The following is a 21557-nucleotide window of genomic DNA, read 5'->3' as shown; positions in this document are numbered from 1 at the left end:
CATTAAAACAAAACAAAATAAATAATATAAAAGCAAAATGAAAATTAAAATAAACAAGCACAAAAATAAATAAAAAATTAAAAACAGGGTCCCCCCTCCCCGTACCTACACAACCCCCCCTTCTTTCACACCTACCACCCCCATTACTGATGGGGAAAGACAATGAGAAATAGGCTGAGCACAAAAACAAGATGTTGGGAACGCTAATAATTGGAACCTCCCTCTCTGTGAACAGCCGCATCACCAGCCAAATGCAGTATCTCAGGCGGGGACCGCTCCACCACAGCTAAGCAGTGATGCAGTTTCCCATCCAGAGCCGCAGTGGCTGAACAGCAGCCAACCCAGAGGGAGAGGTTCCAACTGAGCCTGTTACATTCTACAAATGTTCACTCTGACGTCACAGTAAAAAAAAACGGAGTTGAATTCATTATAACTTACAACTTCAAAATACTTTTTGTTAATATTTTGAATAAATTAAATGAACTTTCACATTTAAAACGAATGTCGTATGGTTTAAAAAATACTCTTAATTTTCTTTGTGGTATAAACCAAATCAGGATGGGAATTTGATAAAATCATGAGTTTTTTTTAACTTTAAATAAATAAAAAAAGGTTTTGGGGAAACAAAATGGAGGAATATAGGGGATATAAGAAAAAGTTACAATGGATTATTAGGACTACCATTGAAATGAAAACACAAACAAAGTATATTGTCGGAAAATTATGATTTTTTTTTTTTCGAGAATAGAATAAATTTTATTTGAGATTTTAAAAAAAAAGTCAAAAATTTACAAGATTAAAGTTGTAACATTATTTAAATCTAAAAGTTGTAATTTTGATACTATGTAGTAGTACAATTATAAGAAAAACGTCAGAATTTTACGAGAATTAAGTTGGTATACAAGAAAAAGAAGCACAATGATAAAGTCTTAACATTATGAGAAAAAGGCATAATTTTGGGAAAAGCAAATCAAATAATCATCACAAATCTCATAATCTTGATAATAAACTTGTAGAATTAAAAGTAAAACTTAATATTTTACTATAATAAAGTTATAATTTCTTAAATTATAAATTTAGAATTAAAACATTTCAAGTAATGCATTTCTGAGGCAAAAAGGTGTTTACTAAGAACAATGTAAACAAAACAACAACAAAAAGAACCAATATTGTGTTTCAGGATGAGAGACTTACAGTGCACCGAAAGCAGTTTTTTCAGCATTGGTGTCACAAATTAGAAAATATTAAGTTAGAATTGTTTTATTGTAAGTATAAGGATATTAATTATTAAGAATTCACAGGAAACTGGTTCTTGGCCCACATAAAGAGAATTTCCATGAGGCCGCTGTTCACGCCATTGGCATTATAGTTGCAGGGGTCGCGTGGATTCCTATGATGAACTTAAGCCTTTTCACTCATACATTTTTTACAATATTCTTCTAAAACCACAACTTTTTTCTCTTCAATTTATGTCTTTATGTCTGTAAAATTACGACTTTTGACTCGCAAATTTACAACTTTATTCTCATTAAATTTGAACTTTTTTTTATACTTTCACGACTTCATTCTCATAAAATGTACTTTTTTTATATTTATGGTGGCTTTAATACTCTGTCTTATACATTTATTTCATGGATCAAATCAGTTGTCATTCATTTTTAAGTAAAGACCATTTTAATATAGAATATTTAACTTTTAAAACACAGCCCTTTCACAAAGAGGAAATAAATAGATAAAACTGGAACTGACTCGAAACATTGCCACGAAGAAAGGAGAAACCACTTCTCTTTTAAACCCTTTCAACATAAAAGTATGAAAAAGCATAACTGTTACTTTTAATGCACGCGCTTTATAAGCAAAGTACATGTATTTTTTTGTGAGCTCAATTTTTTCCTGATAAAGATAAAGGGGGCTGAATCTTGGGGGGGGTGTAACAGAGGCCCCTAACTTTGATTTACTGATACAACATCAAAAGTAATTTCTGTAAGCCATTAACCAATATATAATCACAAACATTTTGTTTTCAATGTTATGATGTATATTTGAAACAAATTAAATTCTAATATATTCAAAGTGCTCAGTTCCCTAGTGGCGCCCCTGCATGAGAGCTCACAAAAGACTAAATACACAACAACAACTAAGCGAGGAGATAAAGATCCAAAGCAAAATGAAATGGTGATACCAAGTTTTCATGTGGAATTCAACCTTTTTTTTTTAAAGATGCTACAGTCAGGACTGATAAAAGTCAAAAGACCTAAGATGACTTCCTCAGATACAAATCAGCAGAGTCTCAGCAGTGGCTGGGAGATTTGCATTACACAAAATGACCTGGATTCAGAGCAGATCCGGCTCAGTCAGCTGTGCAGGAAAAACACTTCTCAGACAGGCGGAACAGGCACAGTGCAGCTGTTCAGCCACAAGAACAACGTCTCTGCAGCACTTTTCCTGGATCATCAATGCTTTTTGAGTAGCCGAGCGCTGAAGTGGAGCCTAAAGGTGTGATGGAGGCAAAAAGGGAAGGAATTATAATAGAGAAAAGGTGGAAATGAATAAAAGAAAAGAAAAGAAAAGAAAACACTTCCTGTAAGTTAGGATGACAGAATAAGATGTCAAAAAAAACACAATTTATCAATAAAAGGTAGAAAAACGTCAACTGAGCTAAGAGAGGACAGTCAGATGGGTACATGCAAGTCCAAAACTTAAGATCAAGACAGTATGAAGTATGAAATTTAAAAGGAAAAATAAATTAATCAGTTCTTACTTCTGACAGCTATCTTCCATCGATTTGTCAGCCAGAAAGACTTTCTGTTCGATACACAAGTTATTCAGCGCGACCATTCACTGTGACCATCTGAGGCGAGGTAAATCAATTAAAGCCAGGAATCAAATCTCATTTAATTTTGCCAGACAGACCCCTTTCAGCGGCATTTGATGTCATCAGAGTCTGGATGGGAGAAAAGAGGAGGCAGAAATGAAGGAAATGCATGACTTGTGTTTGAGGACCTAGCTAACAGTAAGGAGAAAAAAATAAGTTAATAAGGGAGAGCAGATAGGCACAGTTTAGTCCAATTTATATTTACAGTCAATGGTCTGCTCCCCCTACCCCCTGGCTCCTGAAGGAGTGGTTTGTCCTACCACCCCTGTGTCAAGTACTTTGTCCTGCTCTCTTCACTCATCCAAAACTTATGCAATCAAGCCCCTATCCCCACTGAGCCTTTGTAAAATGCAGGTTTTGTGTCATAAATGATGTTATGTTCTTGTACTTCCAAAAGTAAACGGTCATCATCCATGGCAAAAATGATCTGCGGTGTTAACGTGCATTGTCACGTGGGCACGTCACCTTAAATATGAAATAAAGTTTTATCTTCAAAGTACAACGAAAGTGTTTATTTTGAAACCAGACCTGTTTCCGCTTCTTCGGCTTTTTGCCACGAAATTGATGTCAACAGACTGGAAACCGAACTCCTCCATAAAGTTTGCATTGCTGTGTGGAGGGACGGATGTGCAACGCAGACATGATGGAGGCCATGTAAATATTCTGATTGATTAATAAACATTCTTTTTTTTGCGTCAATGAGCGCAAGAGAGAGACGCACCGCAGATGGATCGGTGGAAATCAGCCATAAGACAGCGCTGAGAAAAAAACATCAAACACGCCTTTTGCTGATAAACTAAACGCACTGAGTTTGCCCGGCGCTTTGGTGACTTTGAAAAAAGAAGATTTTCAGTAGCTTTGCAACCCGTTTGCAGTTGATGCGGAAAATGCACCTGTGCAGATTCAGATGGATCTGCAGTGTTTTGGCTTACCGAAGGCAAAGTACAACCATTGACTGTAAAAACAATGGACAGTGACTCAGAGCGACTCGCACCAATCATTGTCAACTGGTTTCAACATGGCGGCGCACGTAACAGGAAGCAATGGTGAGGGATTTTACCTGGAGGTGAGGCATTTTCTGTGGGTGACATCACACCTCGATTCCTCCATTGTTTTTTTCCAGTCTATGATTACAACACTGCAGGATTGGTGCAGTTCATTCTCTCCATTCCCACAGAAATCCCCCAGCTCCGCCTACATACAGCTCGAACCGTTTCGATGTCTGGTCGCACATTGCTTCTCAGTGATGAAGACTAACAAAAGGGCACACAGGAGTTGTATCACTGATGAACAGTTGAACCAGAGAATCTCCACAACACAAGATCCCACACCAAACACAAAGCAACTTGTTGCTGAAAATTGATGGCAGGCATCCAGCTCTGATACAAAACAAGAGCAAAGAAATCATGTTTATAGGTAAAATGTAACTTTATTTTTTATTATAGAATGACATAAGAGGAAAGAAATTTGATAGTTTTTTATGTTTTACATTATTTCTAACTGCACGGTGGCGCAGTGGTAAGCGCTCTTGCCTCACAGCAAGAAGGCCCCTGGTTTAAGTCCCGGCTTTCTGTGTGGAGTTTGCATGTTCTCCCCGTGCATGCGTGGGTTCTCTCCGGGAACTCCGGCTTCCTCCCACCATCCAAAAACATGCTCCATAGGTTGATTGGCAACTCTAAATTGACCATAGGTATGACTGTGAGAGTGAATGGATGTGTGATTGTGGATATTCTAACCTGCAACAGACTGGCGACCTGTCCAGGGCATCCCCTGCCTTCGCCCACAAGTGGCCGGGATAGGCTCCAGCAGCCCCGTGACCCCGAAAGGGAAAACACGGTAAAGAAGATGAATGAATGTATGAATAAATTATTTCTGACTTCTAAAAATGTGAGAGGGTATATTTTTATATAGGGCAAAATAGAAGTTATTTGAGGTCTTAGTTGATTTGTTCCAAAAAAATATTCTTGTCTGTCTTTGTTCATATTTATCTTCAGAAAGTAAAGTTTAAAAAATTTAGTTTTAGTGTGTTCAATAAATGTTTATCCTGTTAGACCCGCAACCTAAAGTGTGTTTTGAATTTTGGCCAATATGTGCAATAGAGTTTGACACCCCTGGTGTAACCCTTGTGCTATCCCAGGCACTTAAACATTGGGAGTTGGGTCATCTAGACCCAGTAGACAGTGCTCTGAACCTTTTTTCTTCAATGATTTGTGAACCTCACTGGTGTCCATGGATTACATGAAATCTTTCCACCTTTATCCACCTTTGTCATGGTAGGGAGAACACGTCAATGTAAGGGTGGGGTCATCTAAGATAGCAGAAGGGTTAAAAGAACATAGAAGTAAAAAAATAAAAATACAAAGCGCTGGTTTCTTATCCGCACGAGATACTAAGTGGTCATTTGCACAAGTGAGTAGCAAAGGAGTAGCAAAACGTCTGCAATCCCACATCGCAAATTTCTCTTATAGTAGGTTATTTTAGAATGCAACTCCAGAAATAAAAAGACTACTGAATAAATATATATATATATATATATATATATATATATATATATATATATATATATATATATATATATATATATATATATATATATATATATATATATATATATATATATATATATATATATATATAACCGGGTGGGTAGCTCGGTTGGTAAGGTGCAGGACTGTCATGCAGGAAAACCGGGTTCGATTCCCAGGGCGGAATGAACAATTAATGGCAATGAAAAATGGGGCAATTACCATGACAATGGAAATGGGGCAATTACCATAACAATGGACAGATGGACACTCCAGAGGAGCCAATGAACAATTAATGGACAGATGGAGACTCCAGAGGAGCCAATGAACAATTAATGGCAATGAAGAATGGTGCAATTACCATGACAATGGAAATGGGGCACTTACCATAACAATGACGGGCAATTAACATCACCCAGTGAGGGTCCTTGGGCAAGACCCTTAACGCTACCGCCTACCTCACAACATGAGAAACAATGAAACACATGTCATGCCGGCTCAGACGTCGCCCGGCCAAACAAGATCTGCGTCAGGTGCTGATGGACCAGAGCACCCTGATGGAAAGTGGGCTACTGGAACAAGACGGAAATGGACTAGATGTGAGAACAAGGTTCTGTTAGGATGCTACTACTCAAGTAATCCCACCCAGAGGGGTTACATGCAGAGAATGTGTTATGAATGGATGCTTCAAAACCCACAATCAGGGCTAACTGCCAAACAACTTGTAGCCCAGTGCTCTAACATCCACAAACGGCAACTCCTATCACAACTTGAGATTGAAGCAATACAATACAATGCCACGGGAGAGCCAGAACAACAGGTCAGAGAGGAGGTTATACCACACTCCCACCCTGAGATTGGGTACACAGCCCCAACAACCACAATTACGCTGAGCGAGGCAGCAACTGACCTGAAAGACAAGATCATGTCTACAATGAACACTAGGCAACCCCGACACCAGCTACAACGGTTAAGTGATGTACTGCCTGAAAGTCTACTGGAAACTGTGAATGAAGCATTGAGGGCAATTCCTACCACAACCATCACAGAAATCAATGAACTGGTTTACACTTCAGCAGCAGTGATCCTTGAGATGCTTGGCTATAAGAGCAACCATGGAAGAAAACAGTACCCACCATGGAAGCAACGGTTAGAGGCCAAAATCAAGGCAACTCGGAAGGATGTGAGTAAGCTGACAGACGCTCAAAGAGGTACAATGAGAAAGCAAGTACCTAAGAGATACAGCCAGATGTCCATACCTGAAGCACTGGAAACTGCCAAACAAAGGCTCCTAGCCTTGAGTAGCCGCCTAAAGAGGTACACAAGAGACAATGAAGCCAGACGAATAAACAGGCTCTTCGCAACTCAACCTGCAAAAGTGTACGCTCGGTGGCAGGGTCAAAACAGCCGAGCAGACCCACCAAGGCTAGAAACTGAACAGTACTGGAAAAGTATATGGGAGAAAGAGACAGCACATAACAGCAATGCCCAGTGGCTGGTCTCTCTGAGAAAAGAACATAGCAACCTCCCTGAACAGAATCCAGTAACCATCACAGTGGCAGACATCCAAGAAAGAGTCTCAGGTATGAAGAACTGGACAGCACCGGGCCCTGACATGATACATGCCTACTGGCTAAAGAAGCTTACCGCACTCCACAAGCGCCTGGCAGCACAAATGAACCAGCTGCTAAGAGATGGGACTCACCCCGAATGGCTAACGGAAGGGCGAACGATCCTGATCCAGAAGGATCCCTCAAAGGGTGCAATCCCATCCAACTACCAACCAATAACCTGTCTGTCCACAACATGGAAGCTCATGTCAGGCATCATTGCAACCAAGATAAACAGGCACATGGATCAATTCATGAGTAACACACAGAAGGGCATTGGTAGAGACTCCAGAGGAGCCAAACACCAACTCCTGGTCGACAGAACAGTCGCCCAAGACTGCAAGTCACGACACACCAACCTGTGCACAGCCTGGATTGATCACAAGAAGGCCTATGACTCAATGCCACACACATGGATCACTGAATGCTTGGAGCTGTACAACATCAACAGGACTCTAAGAGCCTTCATAGGAAACTCAATGAAGCTGTGGAAAACCACCCTTGAAGCCAATGGGAAGCCACTTGCACAAGTGCCCATCAAATGTGGGATATACCAAGGTGATGCTCTGTCCCCACTGCTGTTCTGCATAGGTCTGAACCCCCTCAGCCAAATAATCAACAATACTGGCTATGGATACCGACTCAGAAATGGGGCCAACATCAGTCACCTCCTCTACATGGATGACATCAAGCTATATGCTAAGAGCGAGCGTGACATTGACTCCCTGATCCACACCACCAGGATTTACAGTACTGACATTGGGATGTCATTCGGGCTCGAGAAATGCAGCCGGATGGTGACAAAGAGAGGCAAGGTAGTCCACACAGGAGGGGTCTCACTCCCAGAAGGAACAATAGCAGACATCGAGGACAGTTACAAGTACCTTGGAATTCCACAGGCAAATGGCAACCTGGAGCAGGCAACAAGGAAAGCTGCAACAGCTAAATACCTCCAACGAGTAAGGCAAGTCCTGAGAAGCCAGCTCAATGGCAAAAATAAGACCGGGGCAATAAACAGCTACGCACTGCCCGTTATCAGATACCCTGCAGGAATAATAAGATGGCCAAAGGAAGAGATACAGACCACGGATGTTAAAACACGAAAGCTCCTCACCATGCATGGAGGGTTCCATCCCAAATCCAGCACCCTGAGACTGTATGCTAGCCGCAAGAAAGGAGGCCGAGGACTAGTCAGCGTAGAAGCCACTATCCAGGATGAAACATCCAAGATGCATGAGTACATCAAGCTCAAGGCCCCAAATGACAGTGTGCTCAGTGAATGTCTCAGGCAATGGAGAGCAGAGGATACAGTGCTGGAGGACAGATCCTCATGGGAGGACAAACCCCTGCATGGGATGTACCACCGGACCATATCTGAAGTGGCTGATATCAAGAAGTCCTACCAATGGCTAGAAAGGGCTGGCCTACAGGACAGCACTGAAGCGCTCATCCTGACAGCTCAGGAACAAGCCCTGAGCACCAGAGCCATAGAGGCTCAGATCTACCACAGCAGACAAGACCCAAGGTGTAGGCTGTGCAAAGAGGCCCCTGAAACAATCCAGCACATAACTGCAGGATGTAAGATGCTGGCAGGTAAAGCATACATGGAGCGCTACAATCAAGTGGCTGGAATAATATACAGGAACATGTACATCCGTAGAAGTGTGTGCTCCAGCTGAAGAGCTTGCAAAGGCGTTTATATGTGCTCTTCGGCTGAAAATCCATTGCACTCACAAAGATATTACAATTTCTTGTCAGAAATATACTAAAATTGTAAGGCATCACCTGCGCTTGTATAATTATGTGTTCAAGCTAATATGCTATGTATTTTACTTTTTATTGGGTAGTTATTTTACATTTTATGGTTTGGTTTTGTAAAAATGCAGTGTAGATTATTGTTATTCTTAATAACTAAAGTGATTTAATGATACTGAAAAGACTAACCCTTGTGCTATCCTAGGCACTTTTAACATTGGGAGTGGGGTCATCTAGACCCACTAGACAGTGTGCTGAACCTTTTTTCTTCAATGATTTGTAAACTTCACTGTGTCCATGGATTACATGAAATCTTTCCACCTTTATCCACCTTTGTCATGGTAGGGAGAACACGTCAATGCAAGGGTGGGGTCATCTAAGATAGCACAAGGGTTAAATCCAGACACCATGACTTCAGATGTTACCTGGATGAATGAGAACCTTCATCGATGTACAGAAACATTTACATACGGGCCTAATAAAGGGGGTATGTCTATATGTTTTACTTTCTTCATTCAACAGTTTTACTCTAATAGACAAAATAGTGCCCACTCATTTTCTTTATCTGTTTTTATTCTTGTACAGAAGTCCCTAAACCCTTCTCTTCTTCTTGTTTTTTGCTTTTAACTCACACTTTTGTAATATTTTCCACTAAATCTGGCATTTTACTTCCTTTTCAGAAATCATTAAGACTCCTTTCTTCTTTTATTTCCTCTTTCTCCACCTCCTCACCTCAAAGCGGGAGCTGACTTCAATCTCTCCCACTTGTTGTTCCTGACACCTGTTGACTTCTCTTTGACACGACTCCTTAGAGAAATGCCACAGCCCCGTTTAATGTCTTTCCATTAGACTGAAAACTCTGGGGACTCCCATAAGATCAAGCCTTCCAACAACAAGGGAGTACATCTGTGTGTGTGGAAACATGCGAACAGAGGCAGAAAAAAAGGATCTCGACACTCACAAGATATTTAAAAGGCTTAACTAAGCAGACTAACAAGAAATCACCATTTTTATCTTGTTAAAAGTCCTGTTTCTAAGGCGACCGAGTCATTGCCTGACAACTTGCGGTCAGGATAATATTAAAGGAAAGGAAAGAAAGTCAAACATAGTGAATTTCAGTTGTAGCAAATTATTTGGACAGAAATAGCCCCCAGTAGAATTCACTGTCCTTTTTTGTTTTATTCAAAAGGCAAACAGTTCTTCTAGGAAAGATGGGTAAGGTAGAACCATAAGTAAGCCGCAACAGGAAAAATACGTGTGTTGAAAATCAAAGTACTGTCCTATAGGGTGGATCTGATTGTAAAGCGCACTGTCAGTAAATAGTCTATTTTTGAACTTGTGTCACATTTAACCCTTGTGCTATCTTGTGGGGTCAAAATGACCCCACCCTTACATTGACGTGTTGTCCCTATCATGACAAAGGTGGATAAAGGTGAAGAGAATTTCATGTAATCCATGGACACCAGGGAAGATCACAAATCATTCAAAAAAAAAAAAAAGTTCAGCGCACCCTTGTGGGGTCAAAACGACCCCACTCCCAATGTTAAAGTGCCTTTGATAGCACAAGGGATAATGTGCACCGTACCTTAGGGCGCATTAAAAGAGTCAGAAATAAAGTCCGTCAGTCAGTCAGTATTGTTGCGTTCACAGTAACTCTAGTACTTGTTTGTGACACGCTACATGTTAGCCACATTTGCATTTGAAGACCTAACATCCAATCGGGATGTTTGTGCAGCAAGGGAAGGATTTTTTGTCACTGTGTGCGCTACGGAGGAGGCTTCAAACTACAGTTGAACCGCAGTCCAGGACTCAGGAGAACCGTGTCTCCAGGGAAAACTTTGTCTCAGAGCAGAGGAGCGGCTTTGGGACAGTGTGTGAGCTGGCGGAAGTGGCTATTGAATGCAGAATTGCCATGCAGTCCTGAGAAACCGTGCAAACAATCATGTAAGTTTGTGTAATCCGTCGTGTCCAGACAAACTAAAGGCTCATGTTATTCCCACATATTTACGTACAGCCAAGATGCAAATTCCGAAATGTCCGAATTCCCACCTTAACCCTTGAATAGTGCACTAGTGCGTTCACCATTTTGTAGGGCTGTCCGAATCTACCATTCCATAATCGAGTGCCCTAGAAATTTTGCAGAAGTCTCTTTGAAAAACCAGTGTGCATCGATGCTCAATAGATCTGGGAATATAGACCACAATGCATTGTATCTGAACTATTTTTGCCAAAAAAAGGTATTGATTTGATTTTAATTTGATTTCGATTTGATTGATTTATTTCAAGCATTATAGTCAATGCAATAAAGAATTTACACATATTTATCAAACTCATTACAGAAATGATGAAATGCATAGATTAAAAAGACAGAAAACAAAACAAAAATGTCACTTAAATCATATATGCTTAATTAAATACAGTGATCATTAACTGAGGTATAAGTAGAGTTTGATTTATTGCTTGAAAAGGAGTGGGAAGAAGCAAGCTTATGCAATCCCACCCCTACTGAGTTCATTCATTTGATAGTTTTACAGTGTTTTAAATCCGGTTCTGATCAGATAGATTCTCTTGAAGTAACAAAATCCAGTGGTATTTAAATGTATTTTTTAAATAAACCATCAACGGTTTATCTTCAGAAGACAGTGAACTAATAAATAATCATCACAAAACGCTCATATACATTAGTTTTTAACTTCGTGAAATCGATTACGTCATATCACAAGAACTTAACAATAATCATAACAATAATAAAAGCACGTTCTGAAGATCGTTCTACGCTGCAGCTTTGTTTGTTTACAACGGAATTCACTATATCTTCTTCTACAGCCGTTTCCGGTATTTTAGATAGTCCTGCACATGACAAAGAGATTTATTCTGATCTAAAGTGTGGCATATGTAAATGTTTGTTATAACTGGATCATGTTTTTCTGGGTCCACATCCACAGCTCAATTCTGATCTGATCTTTGTTCCGATCAGGGATATTTTGCACATATGACCGCAGCTAGTGACTACGCTGACTCCCAGCCTCGCTAGTAACTCGTTCCAAAAACACAGGTTGACACGTTACACCTTATCCGTGTTAGCATATTCACAACAACACCTGACTTTGTTTGCAGTTTTTTACAAACTGCAAACGGGAAGTAACAAAAGACTGACATTTTGTTCCTCTCAAAATCTCTTTGACATCAGTAAACACAACCTTAATTTATCCATATATAAGAAGCTTCTGATTTTAAGACACCCTGTCTTTTTTTAAAACAAAAATTAAGATTTTTAAGTGTGTCTTATAGTGATGAGAATATGCTAAGTGATATTTGTGTATTTGTATGACTGTTCGGCCTCTCAAAACAGGAGATTTTCTTTATTTTACTGACAGAAGACAGAGGAAAATTTCTGGCAGAGCTGAAGAGGTCTCATATACATGTTTATATTTAATGGAGCATGAATCTGGCAGTCGCTGCTGAACAACTGCTACAAGTAAAGTAGAAAAATATGCAAAATATTTTATCATCTGCAACCTAACTCCACTCAGCCCTGACAAGCCCACACACTGGACAAACATTATCTTAAAGAACATATGCTTCATGTACACACAAATTTATGATTGGCAACTTAAATGGTTGCGCTTTACTGTATTTTTTTCAGACATCTATTTATTTTTTAAATCTGAATATAGATTTCATAAAAATATTTCAAAATGAGTTTTTAATCTTGAAAAATAAAAACTATACACGTGTGATCACTTCAAAAGCACAGATAGAATTTTGGTGTTGAAAATAGTTTCAACAGTTATTTTTTTCAGTGCCTTAAAGCTAAACCTAAAGCCTTATACTACATTCACGCCAACTTAGCCGACGCATGTTCAAGCAACCCCTTTCAAACAAAAGTCTATGCAAATGCCGGTTTCAAGCTTGAGCATTCAAAACTCTTGCATTGTTACACAAGTTTAAGTCTTTTTTTCAGGCTCTATGTACAAACACTGATGTTAAACCAGTTAAATTTTGACCAGCCGGGGACTCAGATATGATATTGATGTATGAGTAGTGTCCTTTTCAATTCACGCACATGTCAGCAATTTGAAAAGTGATCATGGAGGAGAAAACAATAACTGTCCCGTCCGGACCCATTTGACACCAAGTCTTTCATTTATCGGAATAGAGCTGTGAAAGAAGAAACCTTGAGCAAGATTGGCAAGATTTTCAGCCTCTTCCAACTCTGAGGACATGTACAGTATGAACACCGTACGCTAAAAGGACGTTCATGAACCCATGTTCTGTTTGTTCCTGAACCCGTCACACATGCCCCAATGTGTATGTAGCATAAGTCCCTTGCATGCAGGTGCTGTGGGTTGGAGGCTCGTACAGAGGAGCGGCTGCGTCTTAAAGGGACCACAGGAGTTTTCTTGCAGTTCCCTCGAGACTGGAACGTTCATCTTAAGGGATGTCATGAAAATGAAACATACGATTGTCGTAGATGGGTTAAGTGTATCGTAAAGTACATTTGTAAGTCACACCTATAACATAAAGGGTACGCTGTTGGACAGTCAGTGCCCTTTAAAGCGCTCATTAGTCATTAGTAGGGAACGTGGATTGCCTCCCTACCAACCATACACAAATGCTGCACACACGGGGTATGCAGGTGAAACTGCCCCAGTACTTCACTCTTACCCCTTGTATGTTTTTTAGTGTTTGCTACGACCTTTCGCCCACAGCATTTCGTCAATAAAAATGAGCCTTAACATTTTCATTTAACATGCTCACCAAGCGGTTATTTTTTGCGGTTTGTCCATTTTTATTGTCCATTTTTCGCCCGCAGACAGCCCATATCCACCTATAAGGTCATTTGTGACTAAGGCATTGGAAAAACTGCAGTCGCTGCTGCCTTTTACCTCCACATTCATGTCCACGCACTGCTCCTTCAGACATAGTCCTCCTTTCAAGAGGTAAAATGATATCACCTGCTGTTAAACCGAGTTGACATTCTTTCTTATTTTAAAAGCTTTCTCCACTATCCTTGTTCCAAGGGTCATTGTGGCCTCATTCCCACACAAGGGGGTTTGCCATCAGAGCCCGCTGTGTTAGGTTAACCTGCTCTGACTCACACTTGAGGAGAGCATTAATCATGAGCGCTTTTCATGAATCCATAAAACTGAGATGTTTACACAACAGTTCCCACCTGTAAACTGATATAAATATTCATTCTTCACTTATAGATGCAACCTGTGATTTTTATATATATATATATATATATATATATATATATATATATATATATATATATATATATATATATATATATATATATATATATATATATATATATATATATATATATATATATATACATTTATTCTTTTTATTTATGGAAAGAAGATGCTGAGGACTTTTTTCAGAATGGTGTATTTTGTATTACTAAGTATGTACTCATTTGCTCCTGGTTATGTTGTATCACATGTGTTTGCTATACGCCTTTTTCTTTCTCATTCACCTTTAGTGAACCAAACATCTGCATTCTAAATATTTGCTGTAAACCTGGCTATAGCTGTACACATTTGCAAAAGAAAACCGAATTTGAAATTCAAATGAGTGCATACAGAGGAATTGTGGTGACAGCATACCTGTTATCTGCTTCCTTATGGAGCTAAAATGTACTTTTCCAAAGGACTAAATGCTGACGTTTGTTATTCATTTCTTTCCTTACCCCTTTTTTCTGTATTTTAATGTGAAGCTGCACTTAATAACTTTCCCATAAATGTTTTTATTACAATTGTAGTAAAAATAGATCTGGTAACTATTGCTTCTGTAATAAGATACAAAAATGTAGACTGAGAAAAGTAAAAGTAAAAAATTGGAAAAGAAATGTTATCCTTGTGCTATCTTGGAGCCAGCCTTACATTGACGTGTTCTCCCTACCATAACAAAGGTGGATGAAGGTGGAAAGATTTCATGTAATTCATGGACACCAGTGAAGATCACAAATCATTGAAGAAAAAAGGTTCAGCGGTTCAGTCTAGTGGAGTCTAAAGTGCCTAGGATAGCACAAGGGTTAATTGTTAGAGCAAAAGAAGTACAGAGTACAAGTCGCTCCTTTCTTGCATAGTTTGCCCAGAGGTGCAACTTATTTTACTTATAGACTATTTTGGAAGCAGACCTGAATTAGACAATTGCATTTAGTGTCAACACAGCTGGACTTTTTCTAAAATGTAGCCCTTTTCTCCCAAAAGTGCGACTTATATATGAGTTTTTCGTTATGATGCATTTTTCTGCTGTCGTGATTTCTAATGCAGAATGACAGATAATACAAAAAATACTGTAAAGTACGGATGTTGACCATTAGAGCACATTTTGGAATTAAAATGTTGCTTGTATACTCAATAGGCTTAAACAACTGTATATTTTAATGATTTACAGGAATGCTGTTTCATGCAGTTTTTGCATATCATTTGCTTATAAGCCATTTATTACTGTCTTGGGTTTGCACCTCCTACTTTAATGCCAGTCTCAGGATTTAAAACAAACAAAGGCTGCTCACATCATTACAGTATTACTGGAAGTAAATATGAAAAATGTAAATTACACCATACAACTTTTTAAAAATTAAACTTTTGTTACTGTTTTTCCTCAGTCAAACATTTGATGCAGTACGATGATCAGGAAACCACTGTTTTCATGTGTTAAAAGATTTTTTTGTCTGTGATTTTTTAAATAGAATTTTTTCTTTTGCTCTATTTAAATTAAAGAATGGATGTAAAATGTTTAACATATTTTGCAAGTAAAATGGGTTAATATTTTAAATATTTTTCAGTTAGACAAAGTATAAGTAGCATAAAAACACAAAATAAAAACTCAATTTATATTTGAGGTTAAAGGCCAAAGCAGAAAAATAATTGAAAGGCCATTTAAACTTCAAATAACTGGAACATCTAGAGAAGAAAGGCACATTTCAAAAATCCTTTGAACCAAAAATAAATATAAAAGAAATATTCATCTTTTGGAGGATTTAGATAAGAAAGCATTCCATTACCCAGATTTAAGATAACTTTAAAACTGTTACTATTACAACTTTTCCACAAGGAAAAACAAAAGTTTTTAACATAAACAACATAAATCTGACAGTTTTTACAAGAGTGATGTGCCTGAAACTGTGCATGAAATGAAGCATGCAACCCAAACAATGGAGGCAACCTCGAGAGTCACTATGATAAAGCGGAGAACAAAAGACTAGTTCAGTTGAATATGCACCACAAAGTCTGTAAATTCCAAAAAATGAAATATAACAAGGTGTTGGTAAAAACTTCTCTGTGTAAACCTGAAAGGATTCATCTGAATCTTATGCACAGCAAGCAAAACAACAAATAAGCTGATTCAGCATTAAGTGTAAATTTGTGACTTCAGGTTATCTGGAAAAAAAAAAGTCCAATAAAGAAATAAAATAAAAATGTTAACCTCAAATCTTCTTTTTTGTGACCTCAGTTTGCAGATAAGGAGAAACTGGCTTACTCTATAAACCAAATTAAGTTATTTTTTCTTTTTTAAGTATTTCTATTAATCGTATGCATTGAAACTAGCTGTTGTTTTGGAATGTTTTTCACTTTATAATGCAGCAGTAAATGTCTTTCTATTTTTCTTATGTCAATAACACAAAAACATTTCCTGGAAAAACCAGAGAGGCTGAATGAAAGAAAGGGGACATAAAATGCAAAGCAAGTCAAAGAAACCAGTGGGTTTGTATTCATTAAAGTAATTCAACTTTTTCACTTTTGAGGTGAAAAAAAAAACATATCAGAAGGAGACAATCAACGGTTTACAGTGTTAAAAGTGTTTTTAGAAACTGAAAGCATGAATCGGAACCTTGAAGAAAGATAAAACTCCAGGCAGGAAAAGTGGAAAACCTTCCAAAAAAAAAAAAAAAAAAAATAATAAATAAAAACATTAGTACATTAGTACCTCTGACAGATTTTGTTAGGTTTATAAAGTAATATGTAAAATAAAATGAATTTAGCTGAGCGAAGCTAGATCCATTGTTGCCTCAGGTTCACTGTAAAGTTTAGCAAAAGCGGCTGAAAATTTAGCATGACCTTCTACAAATGGATGATCTTGCAGCCCCTATTAAGAGGTGAACCTTCATTTTTTTGTTCTTTCAATGACAATTTCCTAAAGCTGATTATTAATTACCGTATTTAGCCCACTCTAGAGTGCACCTGCAGGCACACCGTCAATACACGGTCTATTTTCAAAATCAAAATCGCATTACGCAAGACAAAAGAGTCCCAGATAAGGTCATTAGTCAGACTTTTTTAATTGAGTTCACAATAACTCTAGAAGTTGTTTCTAACATGTAAGCAGCCTAGATCCACGTCGAACCTTGACTAACATGATGGGTTAAATAAAGCATCAGTTCAGAGAAAAAGTTCACCTCTTACTGCTTGATTTTGTCCAGATGATGAAGCTAAGGATTGTTTTAAGTTTGTTAGCACTGAGATTTACTACTTTTTAACACCCACCCAGCACCCAATCAGAATCGAGAATTCACCCGGACCATGAGATAATTCAAGTTTAAGCACTTTGTGCAAAGTAAGAAACAGAAGAAACAAACTGAGTTTAATTTTTTCTTGTTGGTTACCAGGATTATTGTTACAAACTTCTTACTTTCTAGTCAATGTGTAACATGAGAGATGACGTTATTCCGATGCAAAACTATCCTTTTTGGTTAATCATTAACATTGTGCCATATAGGGCAGACAGGCAAACAGGTACCAGCATCAGACAGCATTTAAAAATCGTGGCTTCTGCACAGGGACTGTGCCAGCACTCTGACAGCAAAAGGTAAGAAACTACAAATTAAAAAAACTTTTAGTAAATGAAAAGTTTTTGTAGTTTGTTAGCTTTAATATTCTTAAGGGAGATTTAATCATGTAAACATGCAACTGCACTATTGTTTCTATCTTTTAATCAACATTTCATAATCTCTTCTTTTTCTTTTTTTTTTTCTTAAGCTTTTTGATCCATTGTGATGAAAGCCCTTCTGTTGTTCTTGCTGTATGCAGGTAAACTCATTGTTGTTTTTGTTAGTGTATGAAAACTTTTTTATTTCAACATGAAAACTTTACAAATTAAAAAATGACATTTTGAAGTCCCCAAACTTTTTTTTCCTGTCTTTTTTAGGACTCTTTGAATTTAGATTTGCAAGAGATCGCCTACAAACTTTCAGAAGTGTAATTGAACAAGTTACTCTAGAAAAAGCTCAGAAAAACTGTAGCAGCACCAATGAGTCTTTAATCACCCTCTTTGATAGAGAACATGTGGATGTTGTAAGCAATGCACCATGCAGCCTGTATCAAACAGGGTTCTGGGTAGGTCTCAAAGAAAAGGAGAATAAAAACAGCACTTGGTCAGACGGGACTGAGTTGACATTCAATAAATCAACTGTTACGGCGAACAACCAGCAAATATGTGAAGCCCTGGACAACGGACAATGGATGGGTTTTAATTGTTCGGAAAGGATGTTTTTCATGTGTAATACAGGTAAGAACACTCACTCTCACAGGGTCAGCTTTATTGATTTTCACAAATACATCAATATATTAAATGAAAAACGTAGTTTGACTCTGCAGAAACTGCTAAGCTATATTTCTTGTGTTTTTGCAGACCAAGGATATGTGCTCATCCAAAGTGAAAAGGACTGGTGTCAGGCATTGCAGTACTGCAAGAAGGTTTATAAAGGTTTAGCAACTATTAATAGCACTGAATACAATGACCTAGCAAATAAGACAAGTAAGGGCCTAACTGTCTGGATTGGACTCATGCATGACCAATGGGAGTGGCCAAATAAAGAATGTTCATTGTTCAGGGAGTGGGCTGATACTTCCCAAGGTGGCAGCTGTGTCTGTCTTAAAACTAGTAATTCATATGGCATAAGGACAGAGGGATGTGAAAGCGAAAAATGTGCACTTTGCTCCAAAGGTAAGAAAAAAAACAACAAAAACACATCCCTGAAAGTGGAGCTTTTTTTCTGTCATTGTCCAAACCTCACTTTCATGAATTCATCTGCTGTTATAAAGTTTGAACAAAAATTGTTTCCTTTAAAATATCACACCATTTGAGAGAAAAAAAAATGTTTTACCTGTTGTTGGACTTTAAGCAAAAAATAAATAAATAAATAAATAAAAGTTGGATGTGAATCTAACTCGTCTTTTTTTTTTTTTTTAGGAAGAGTAAGAATTAAAGTTATTCCAGATAATTCAAGCTGGGACGAGGCCCTCACATACTGTGAAACGATGCATTCGCGGCTGTTGTGGATTGAGGATGAAAGTGATCAGAACGCTGTGAGCACGTGGTTAAATCATTCGAGCTTTGACATGAGCACCCCGCGTTCTTTCTGGATTGGCCTCAGGCAAAGCGTTCTTTTTGGATTCTGGATCTGGAGTGACAGGATGGTGAACTGGAGCAACTGGAAAGATGAAAAGATCCCAGAAAAATCTCCATTCAACCACTGCGGTGTCATTGATAGAGAGGACTTCACCTGGAGAAATGAGGACTGTGATCAGAAGCTGCCTTTTCTTTGTGAAGAGGATATTGTTGATTTCAACTAATTTTTTTGAAAATCAGTAACATTATATAATAGTTTCTATGCCTATCTTGGTTAGATTAGCTAATAGTAAAATAATTATTTATGTTTGCTTCACATATTTAAAAATGTGATTTCCAATTATGTAATTTTTAAGTATATTTTGGATACAACAGGGATATAGATATGGTATAGAAAACAGACAATAAACTAATCCAGACTGTTTCTTTAAGCTGCAGATCTTACGTTCATTTGTTCAAGGTTATAATGGGGGAACTGGGATGGTGGAGGGAGGAATCTGGTGAGGGAAGAGTGCGATTGTCCTGTGTTTTCTGTTTTAATTCATTTTCATATTTTATGACTATTTTATTTGCTTTATGTAAAGGACTTTGTGTTTTTAACTGGAAATCAATAAAGTCTGAGTTTGAAATGGATGGATAACAGTACAGTACATTATTTTTGGGAGGTTTTACAATTACAATGGTGCCTCTGTATTTTGCAGTTCCCCTTTCGTGTTCTTTCGTGGTTTCACAAAAATCTTTTAGTGCAATTTTGCAGTTTATTTTAACAGTGTGCAGTGTTGGCTGTTGACCTTGTCAATCAATCTCCTTGGGTCATATTTAGAATGTGACCTCTGCCATAAACAATGTAACATTGTATAGCATCAATTTAAAATGGGGCGCTATTTGTATTGACATATATCATTTTCCAAAGAATATATAAGTTTTTAGTTTTACGGACAAAAATAAATGAAACTTTGATTGAAGGTTTGTTTAGAATGCATGAAACTAAAGAAAATATAATTCACCCCTAATTTGGCAGGTATTTTACCGCAGGAATTTGATGTTTTTGTAACCATCTTGCCTGGAGCTTTTTCCAAAGCAACAAAGGTGGATTTTATTTTTCATTTTTTTCCAAGCAATGGTCATCCAATCACAGCTGGCATAACAGCAACTGGAGCATAATTTTCTTCTTTAATATGATATTTTTTATATCTTTAACCTACTTTTTAAGAAAGAAGACAAGGATTATGGAATGAATTTCTCAAATATTTTAAGGGTAAAGCCTAATTTAACCCTTTAATACTGGAACATTAGTGTTGACATTCCTTCAGCTAACATAACTCTTCAACCGTTTACGCAATTATCGTAATTTCTGAAGTGAAGAAGAGCAGCCTTGCGCTCCACAACACTTCACAGTACACAATTAACGAAATTCAGCTGGTTCAGTCATGAGGAACAGCACCCTTGCACATTTGTGAAACACTTAGTATTGTGTTGCATATTGGTCTAAAGCCGATATAAAAAGATACTTTTTGCCCAAATAAGCTAGTTCACAGTTATAGGGTAAACGGTCAAAGATTTACAGTTACAGTAAAGACCGTGTGTTATGTAGGTGATGCTGGCGATAGCTGCAGTGTTAAAGAGTTAAGTCAGATTTTCTCTTTTAGCAGCCTATATGATGCAAAATCAACCTTTTGAGCTTTAAAGTGTATTATAATGTTGATTTCTCGCAGGAAACAACCCCAAAGAGGTATTTTGATCCATTCATGCATCTAAAACCGTTGAGCACCAGCTCCTCCCAATCTATGAAAAAGGAGTGGGTTCTGTCTTCTTCCAGGAAAAGTCTGCGCTGTTAGTGCCGCCCCCAGGCCAACACACTCACCCACTTTCTCCACGGAGCTGGCGGTGTTTGGCAAAAAAAAACGCTTTCCTTTTACATGCACGATCTGCACACCCATCTTTGCAAAAGTTTGGATTGTGTTTGTTTTCGTGGGCGAGACGCAGACACACTGCTGAGGCCGACTCTAGGATGACGTCATGAAATGGACAGGACCCTGAAAGAGGGAAAGGCGGTGCTTCAGATCGAGTCCTCTTTCTTCCTGCGAAAATAACTATTTTATAAAAATCATTCTTTAGTGTCCCAAAGGTAATAGATGATTATATCATATTCATAAACTTTATTTTTATGGCACTTTTCAAAAATCAAGATTACAAAGTACTGTACAATTAACATAAGACAAAATATCAGGATTAAAAACAGTATACAGTACGACAAAATAAAACACAGGACACGCACAAAACAGTGATAGCGGTTTAAATCAATCAAATTGACTAAAATCAATAATTTCATACGTTTAAATTTAAGAACCAGTAAAATCATTAAAAGCACGCCTATGGAGGTGAGTTTTTAAAAGAGATTTAAATACTGGTAGGGATTCAGTG

General features: G+C 37.9%; 1 protein-coding gene across 1 annotated transcript; it reads left to right on the top strand.

Annotated features, from left to right (window-relative positions):
- The first annotated feature begins 17507 nt into the window (after positions 1–17507).
- LOC101159550 (secretory phospholipase A2 receptor) lies at positions 17508–19767 on the top strand. The gene is made up of 5 exons (XM_004083014.4): positions 17508–17591; positions 17762–17812; positions 17931–18290; positions 18414–18728; positions 18975–19767. Exons 2-5 carry the CDS (start codon positions 17779–17781, stop codon positions 19355–19357), a joined length of 1092 nt encoding a protein of 363 aa, XP_004083062.2. The 5' UTR covers positions 17508–17591; positions 17762–17778; the 3' UTR covers positions 19358–19767.
- Positions 19768–21557: the final 1790 nt, after the last annotated feature.

Source organism: Oryzias latipes, chromosome 23 (genome assembly GCF_002234675.1).
Source record: "Oryzias latipes chromosome 23, ASM223467v1".
Classification (NCBI taxonomy): domain Eukaryota; kingdom Metazoa; phylum Chordata; class Actinopteri; order Beloniformes; family Adrianichthyidae; genus Oryzias; species Oryzias latipes.
This window is presented reverse-complemented; position numbering and strand designations above follow the sequence as displayed.

What these genes read in the sequence shown, in the direction of transcription:
- LOC101159550 (XM_004083014.4), top strand. Translation starts at nt 17,779, where the DNA reads ATGAAAGCCCTTCTGTTGTTCTTGCTGTATGCAG. An exon ending in GTTGTTCTTGCTGTATGCAG is followed by an intron (nt 17,813 to 17,930) that starts GTAAACTCATTG and finishes TGTCTTTTTTAG; the next exon opens with GACTCTTTGAATTTAGATTT. An exon ending in GTTTTTCATGTGTAATACAG is followed by an intron (nt 18,291 to 18,413) that starts GTAAGAACACTC and finishes GTGTTTTTGCAG; the next exon opens with ACCAAGGATATGTGCTCATC.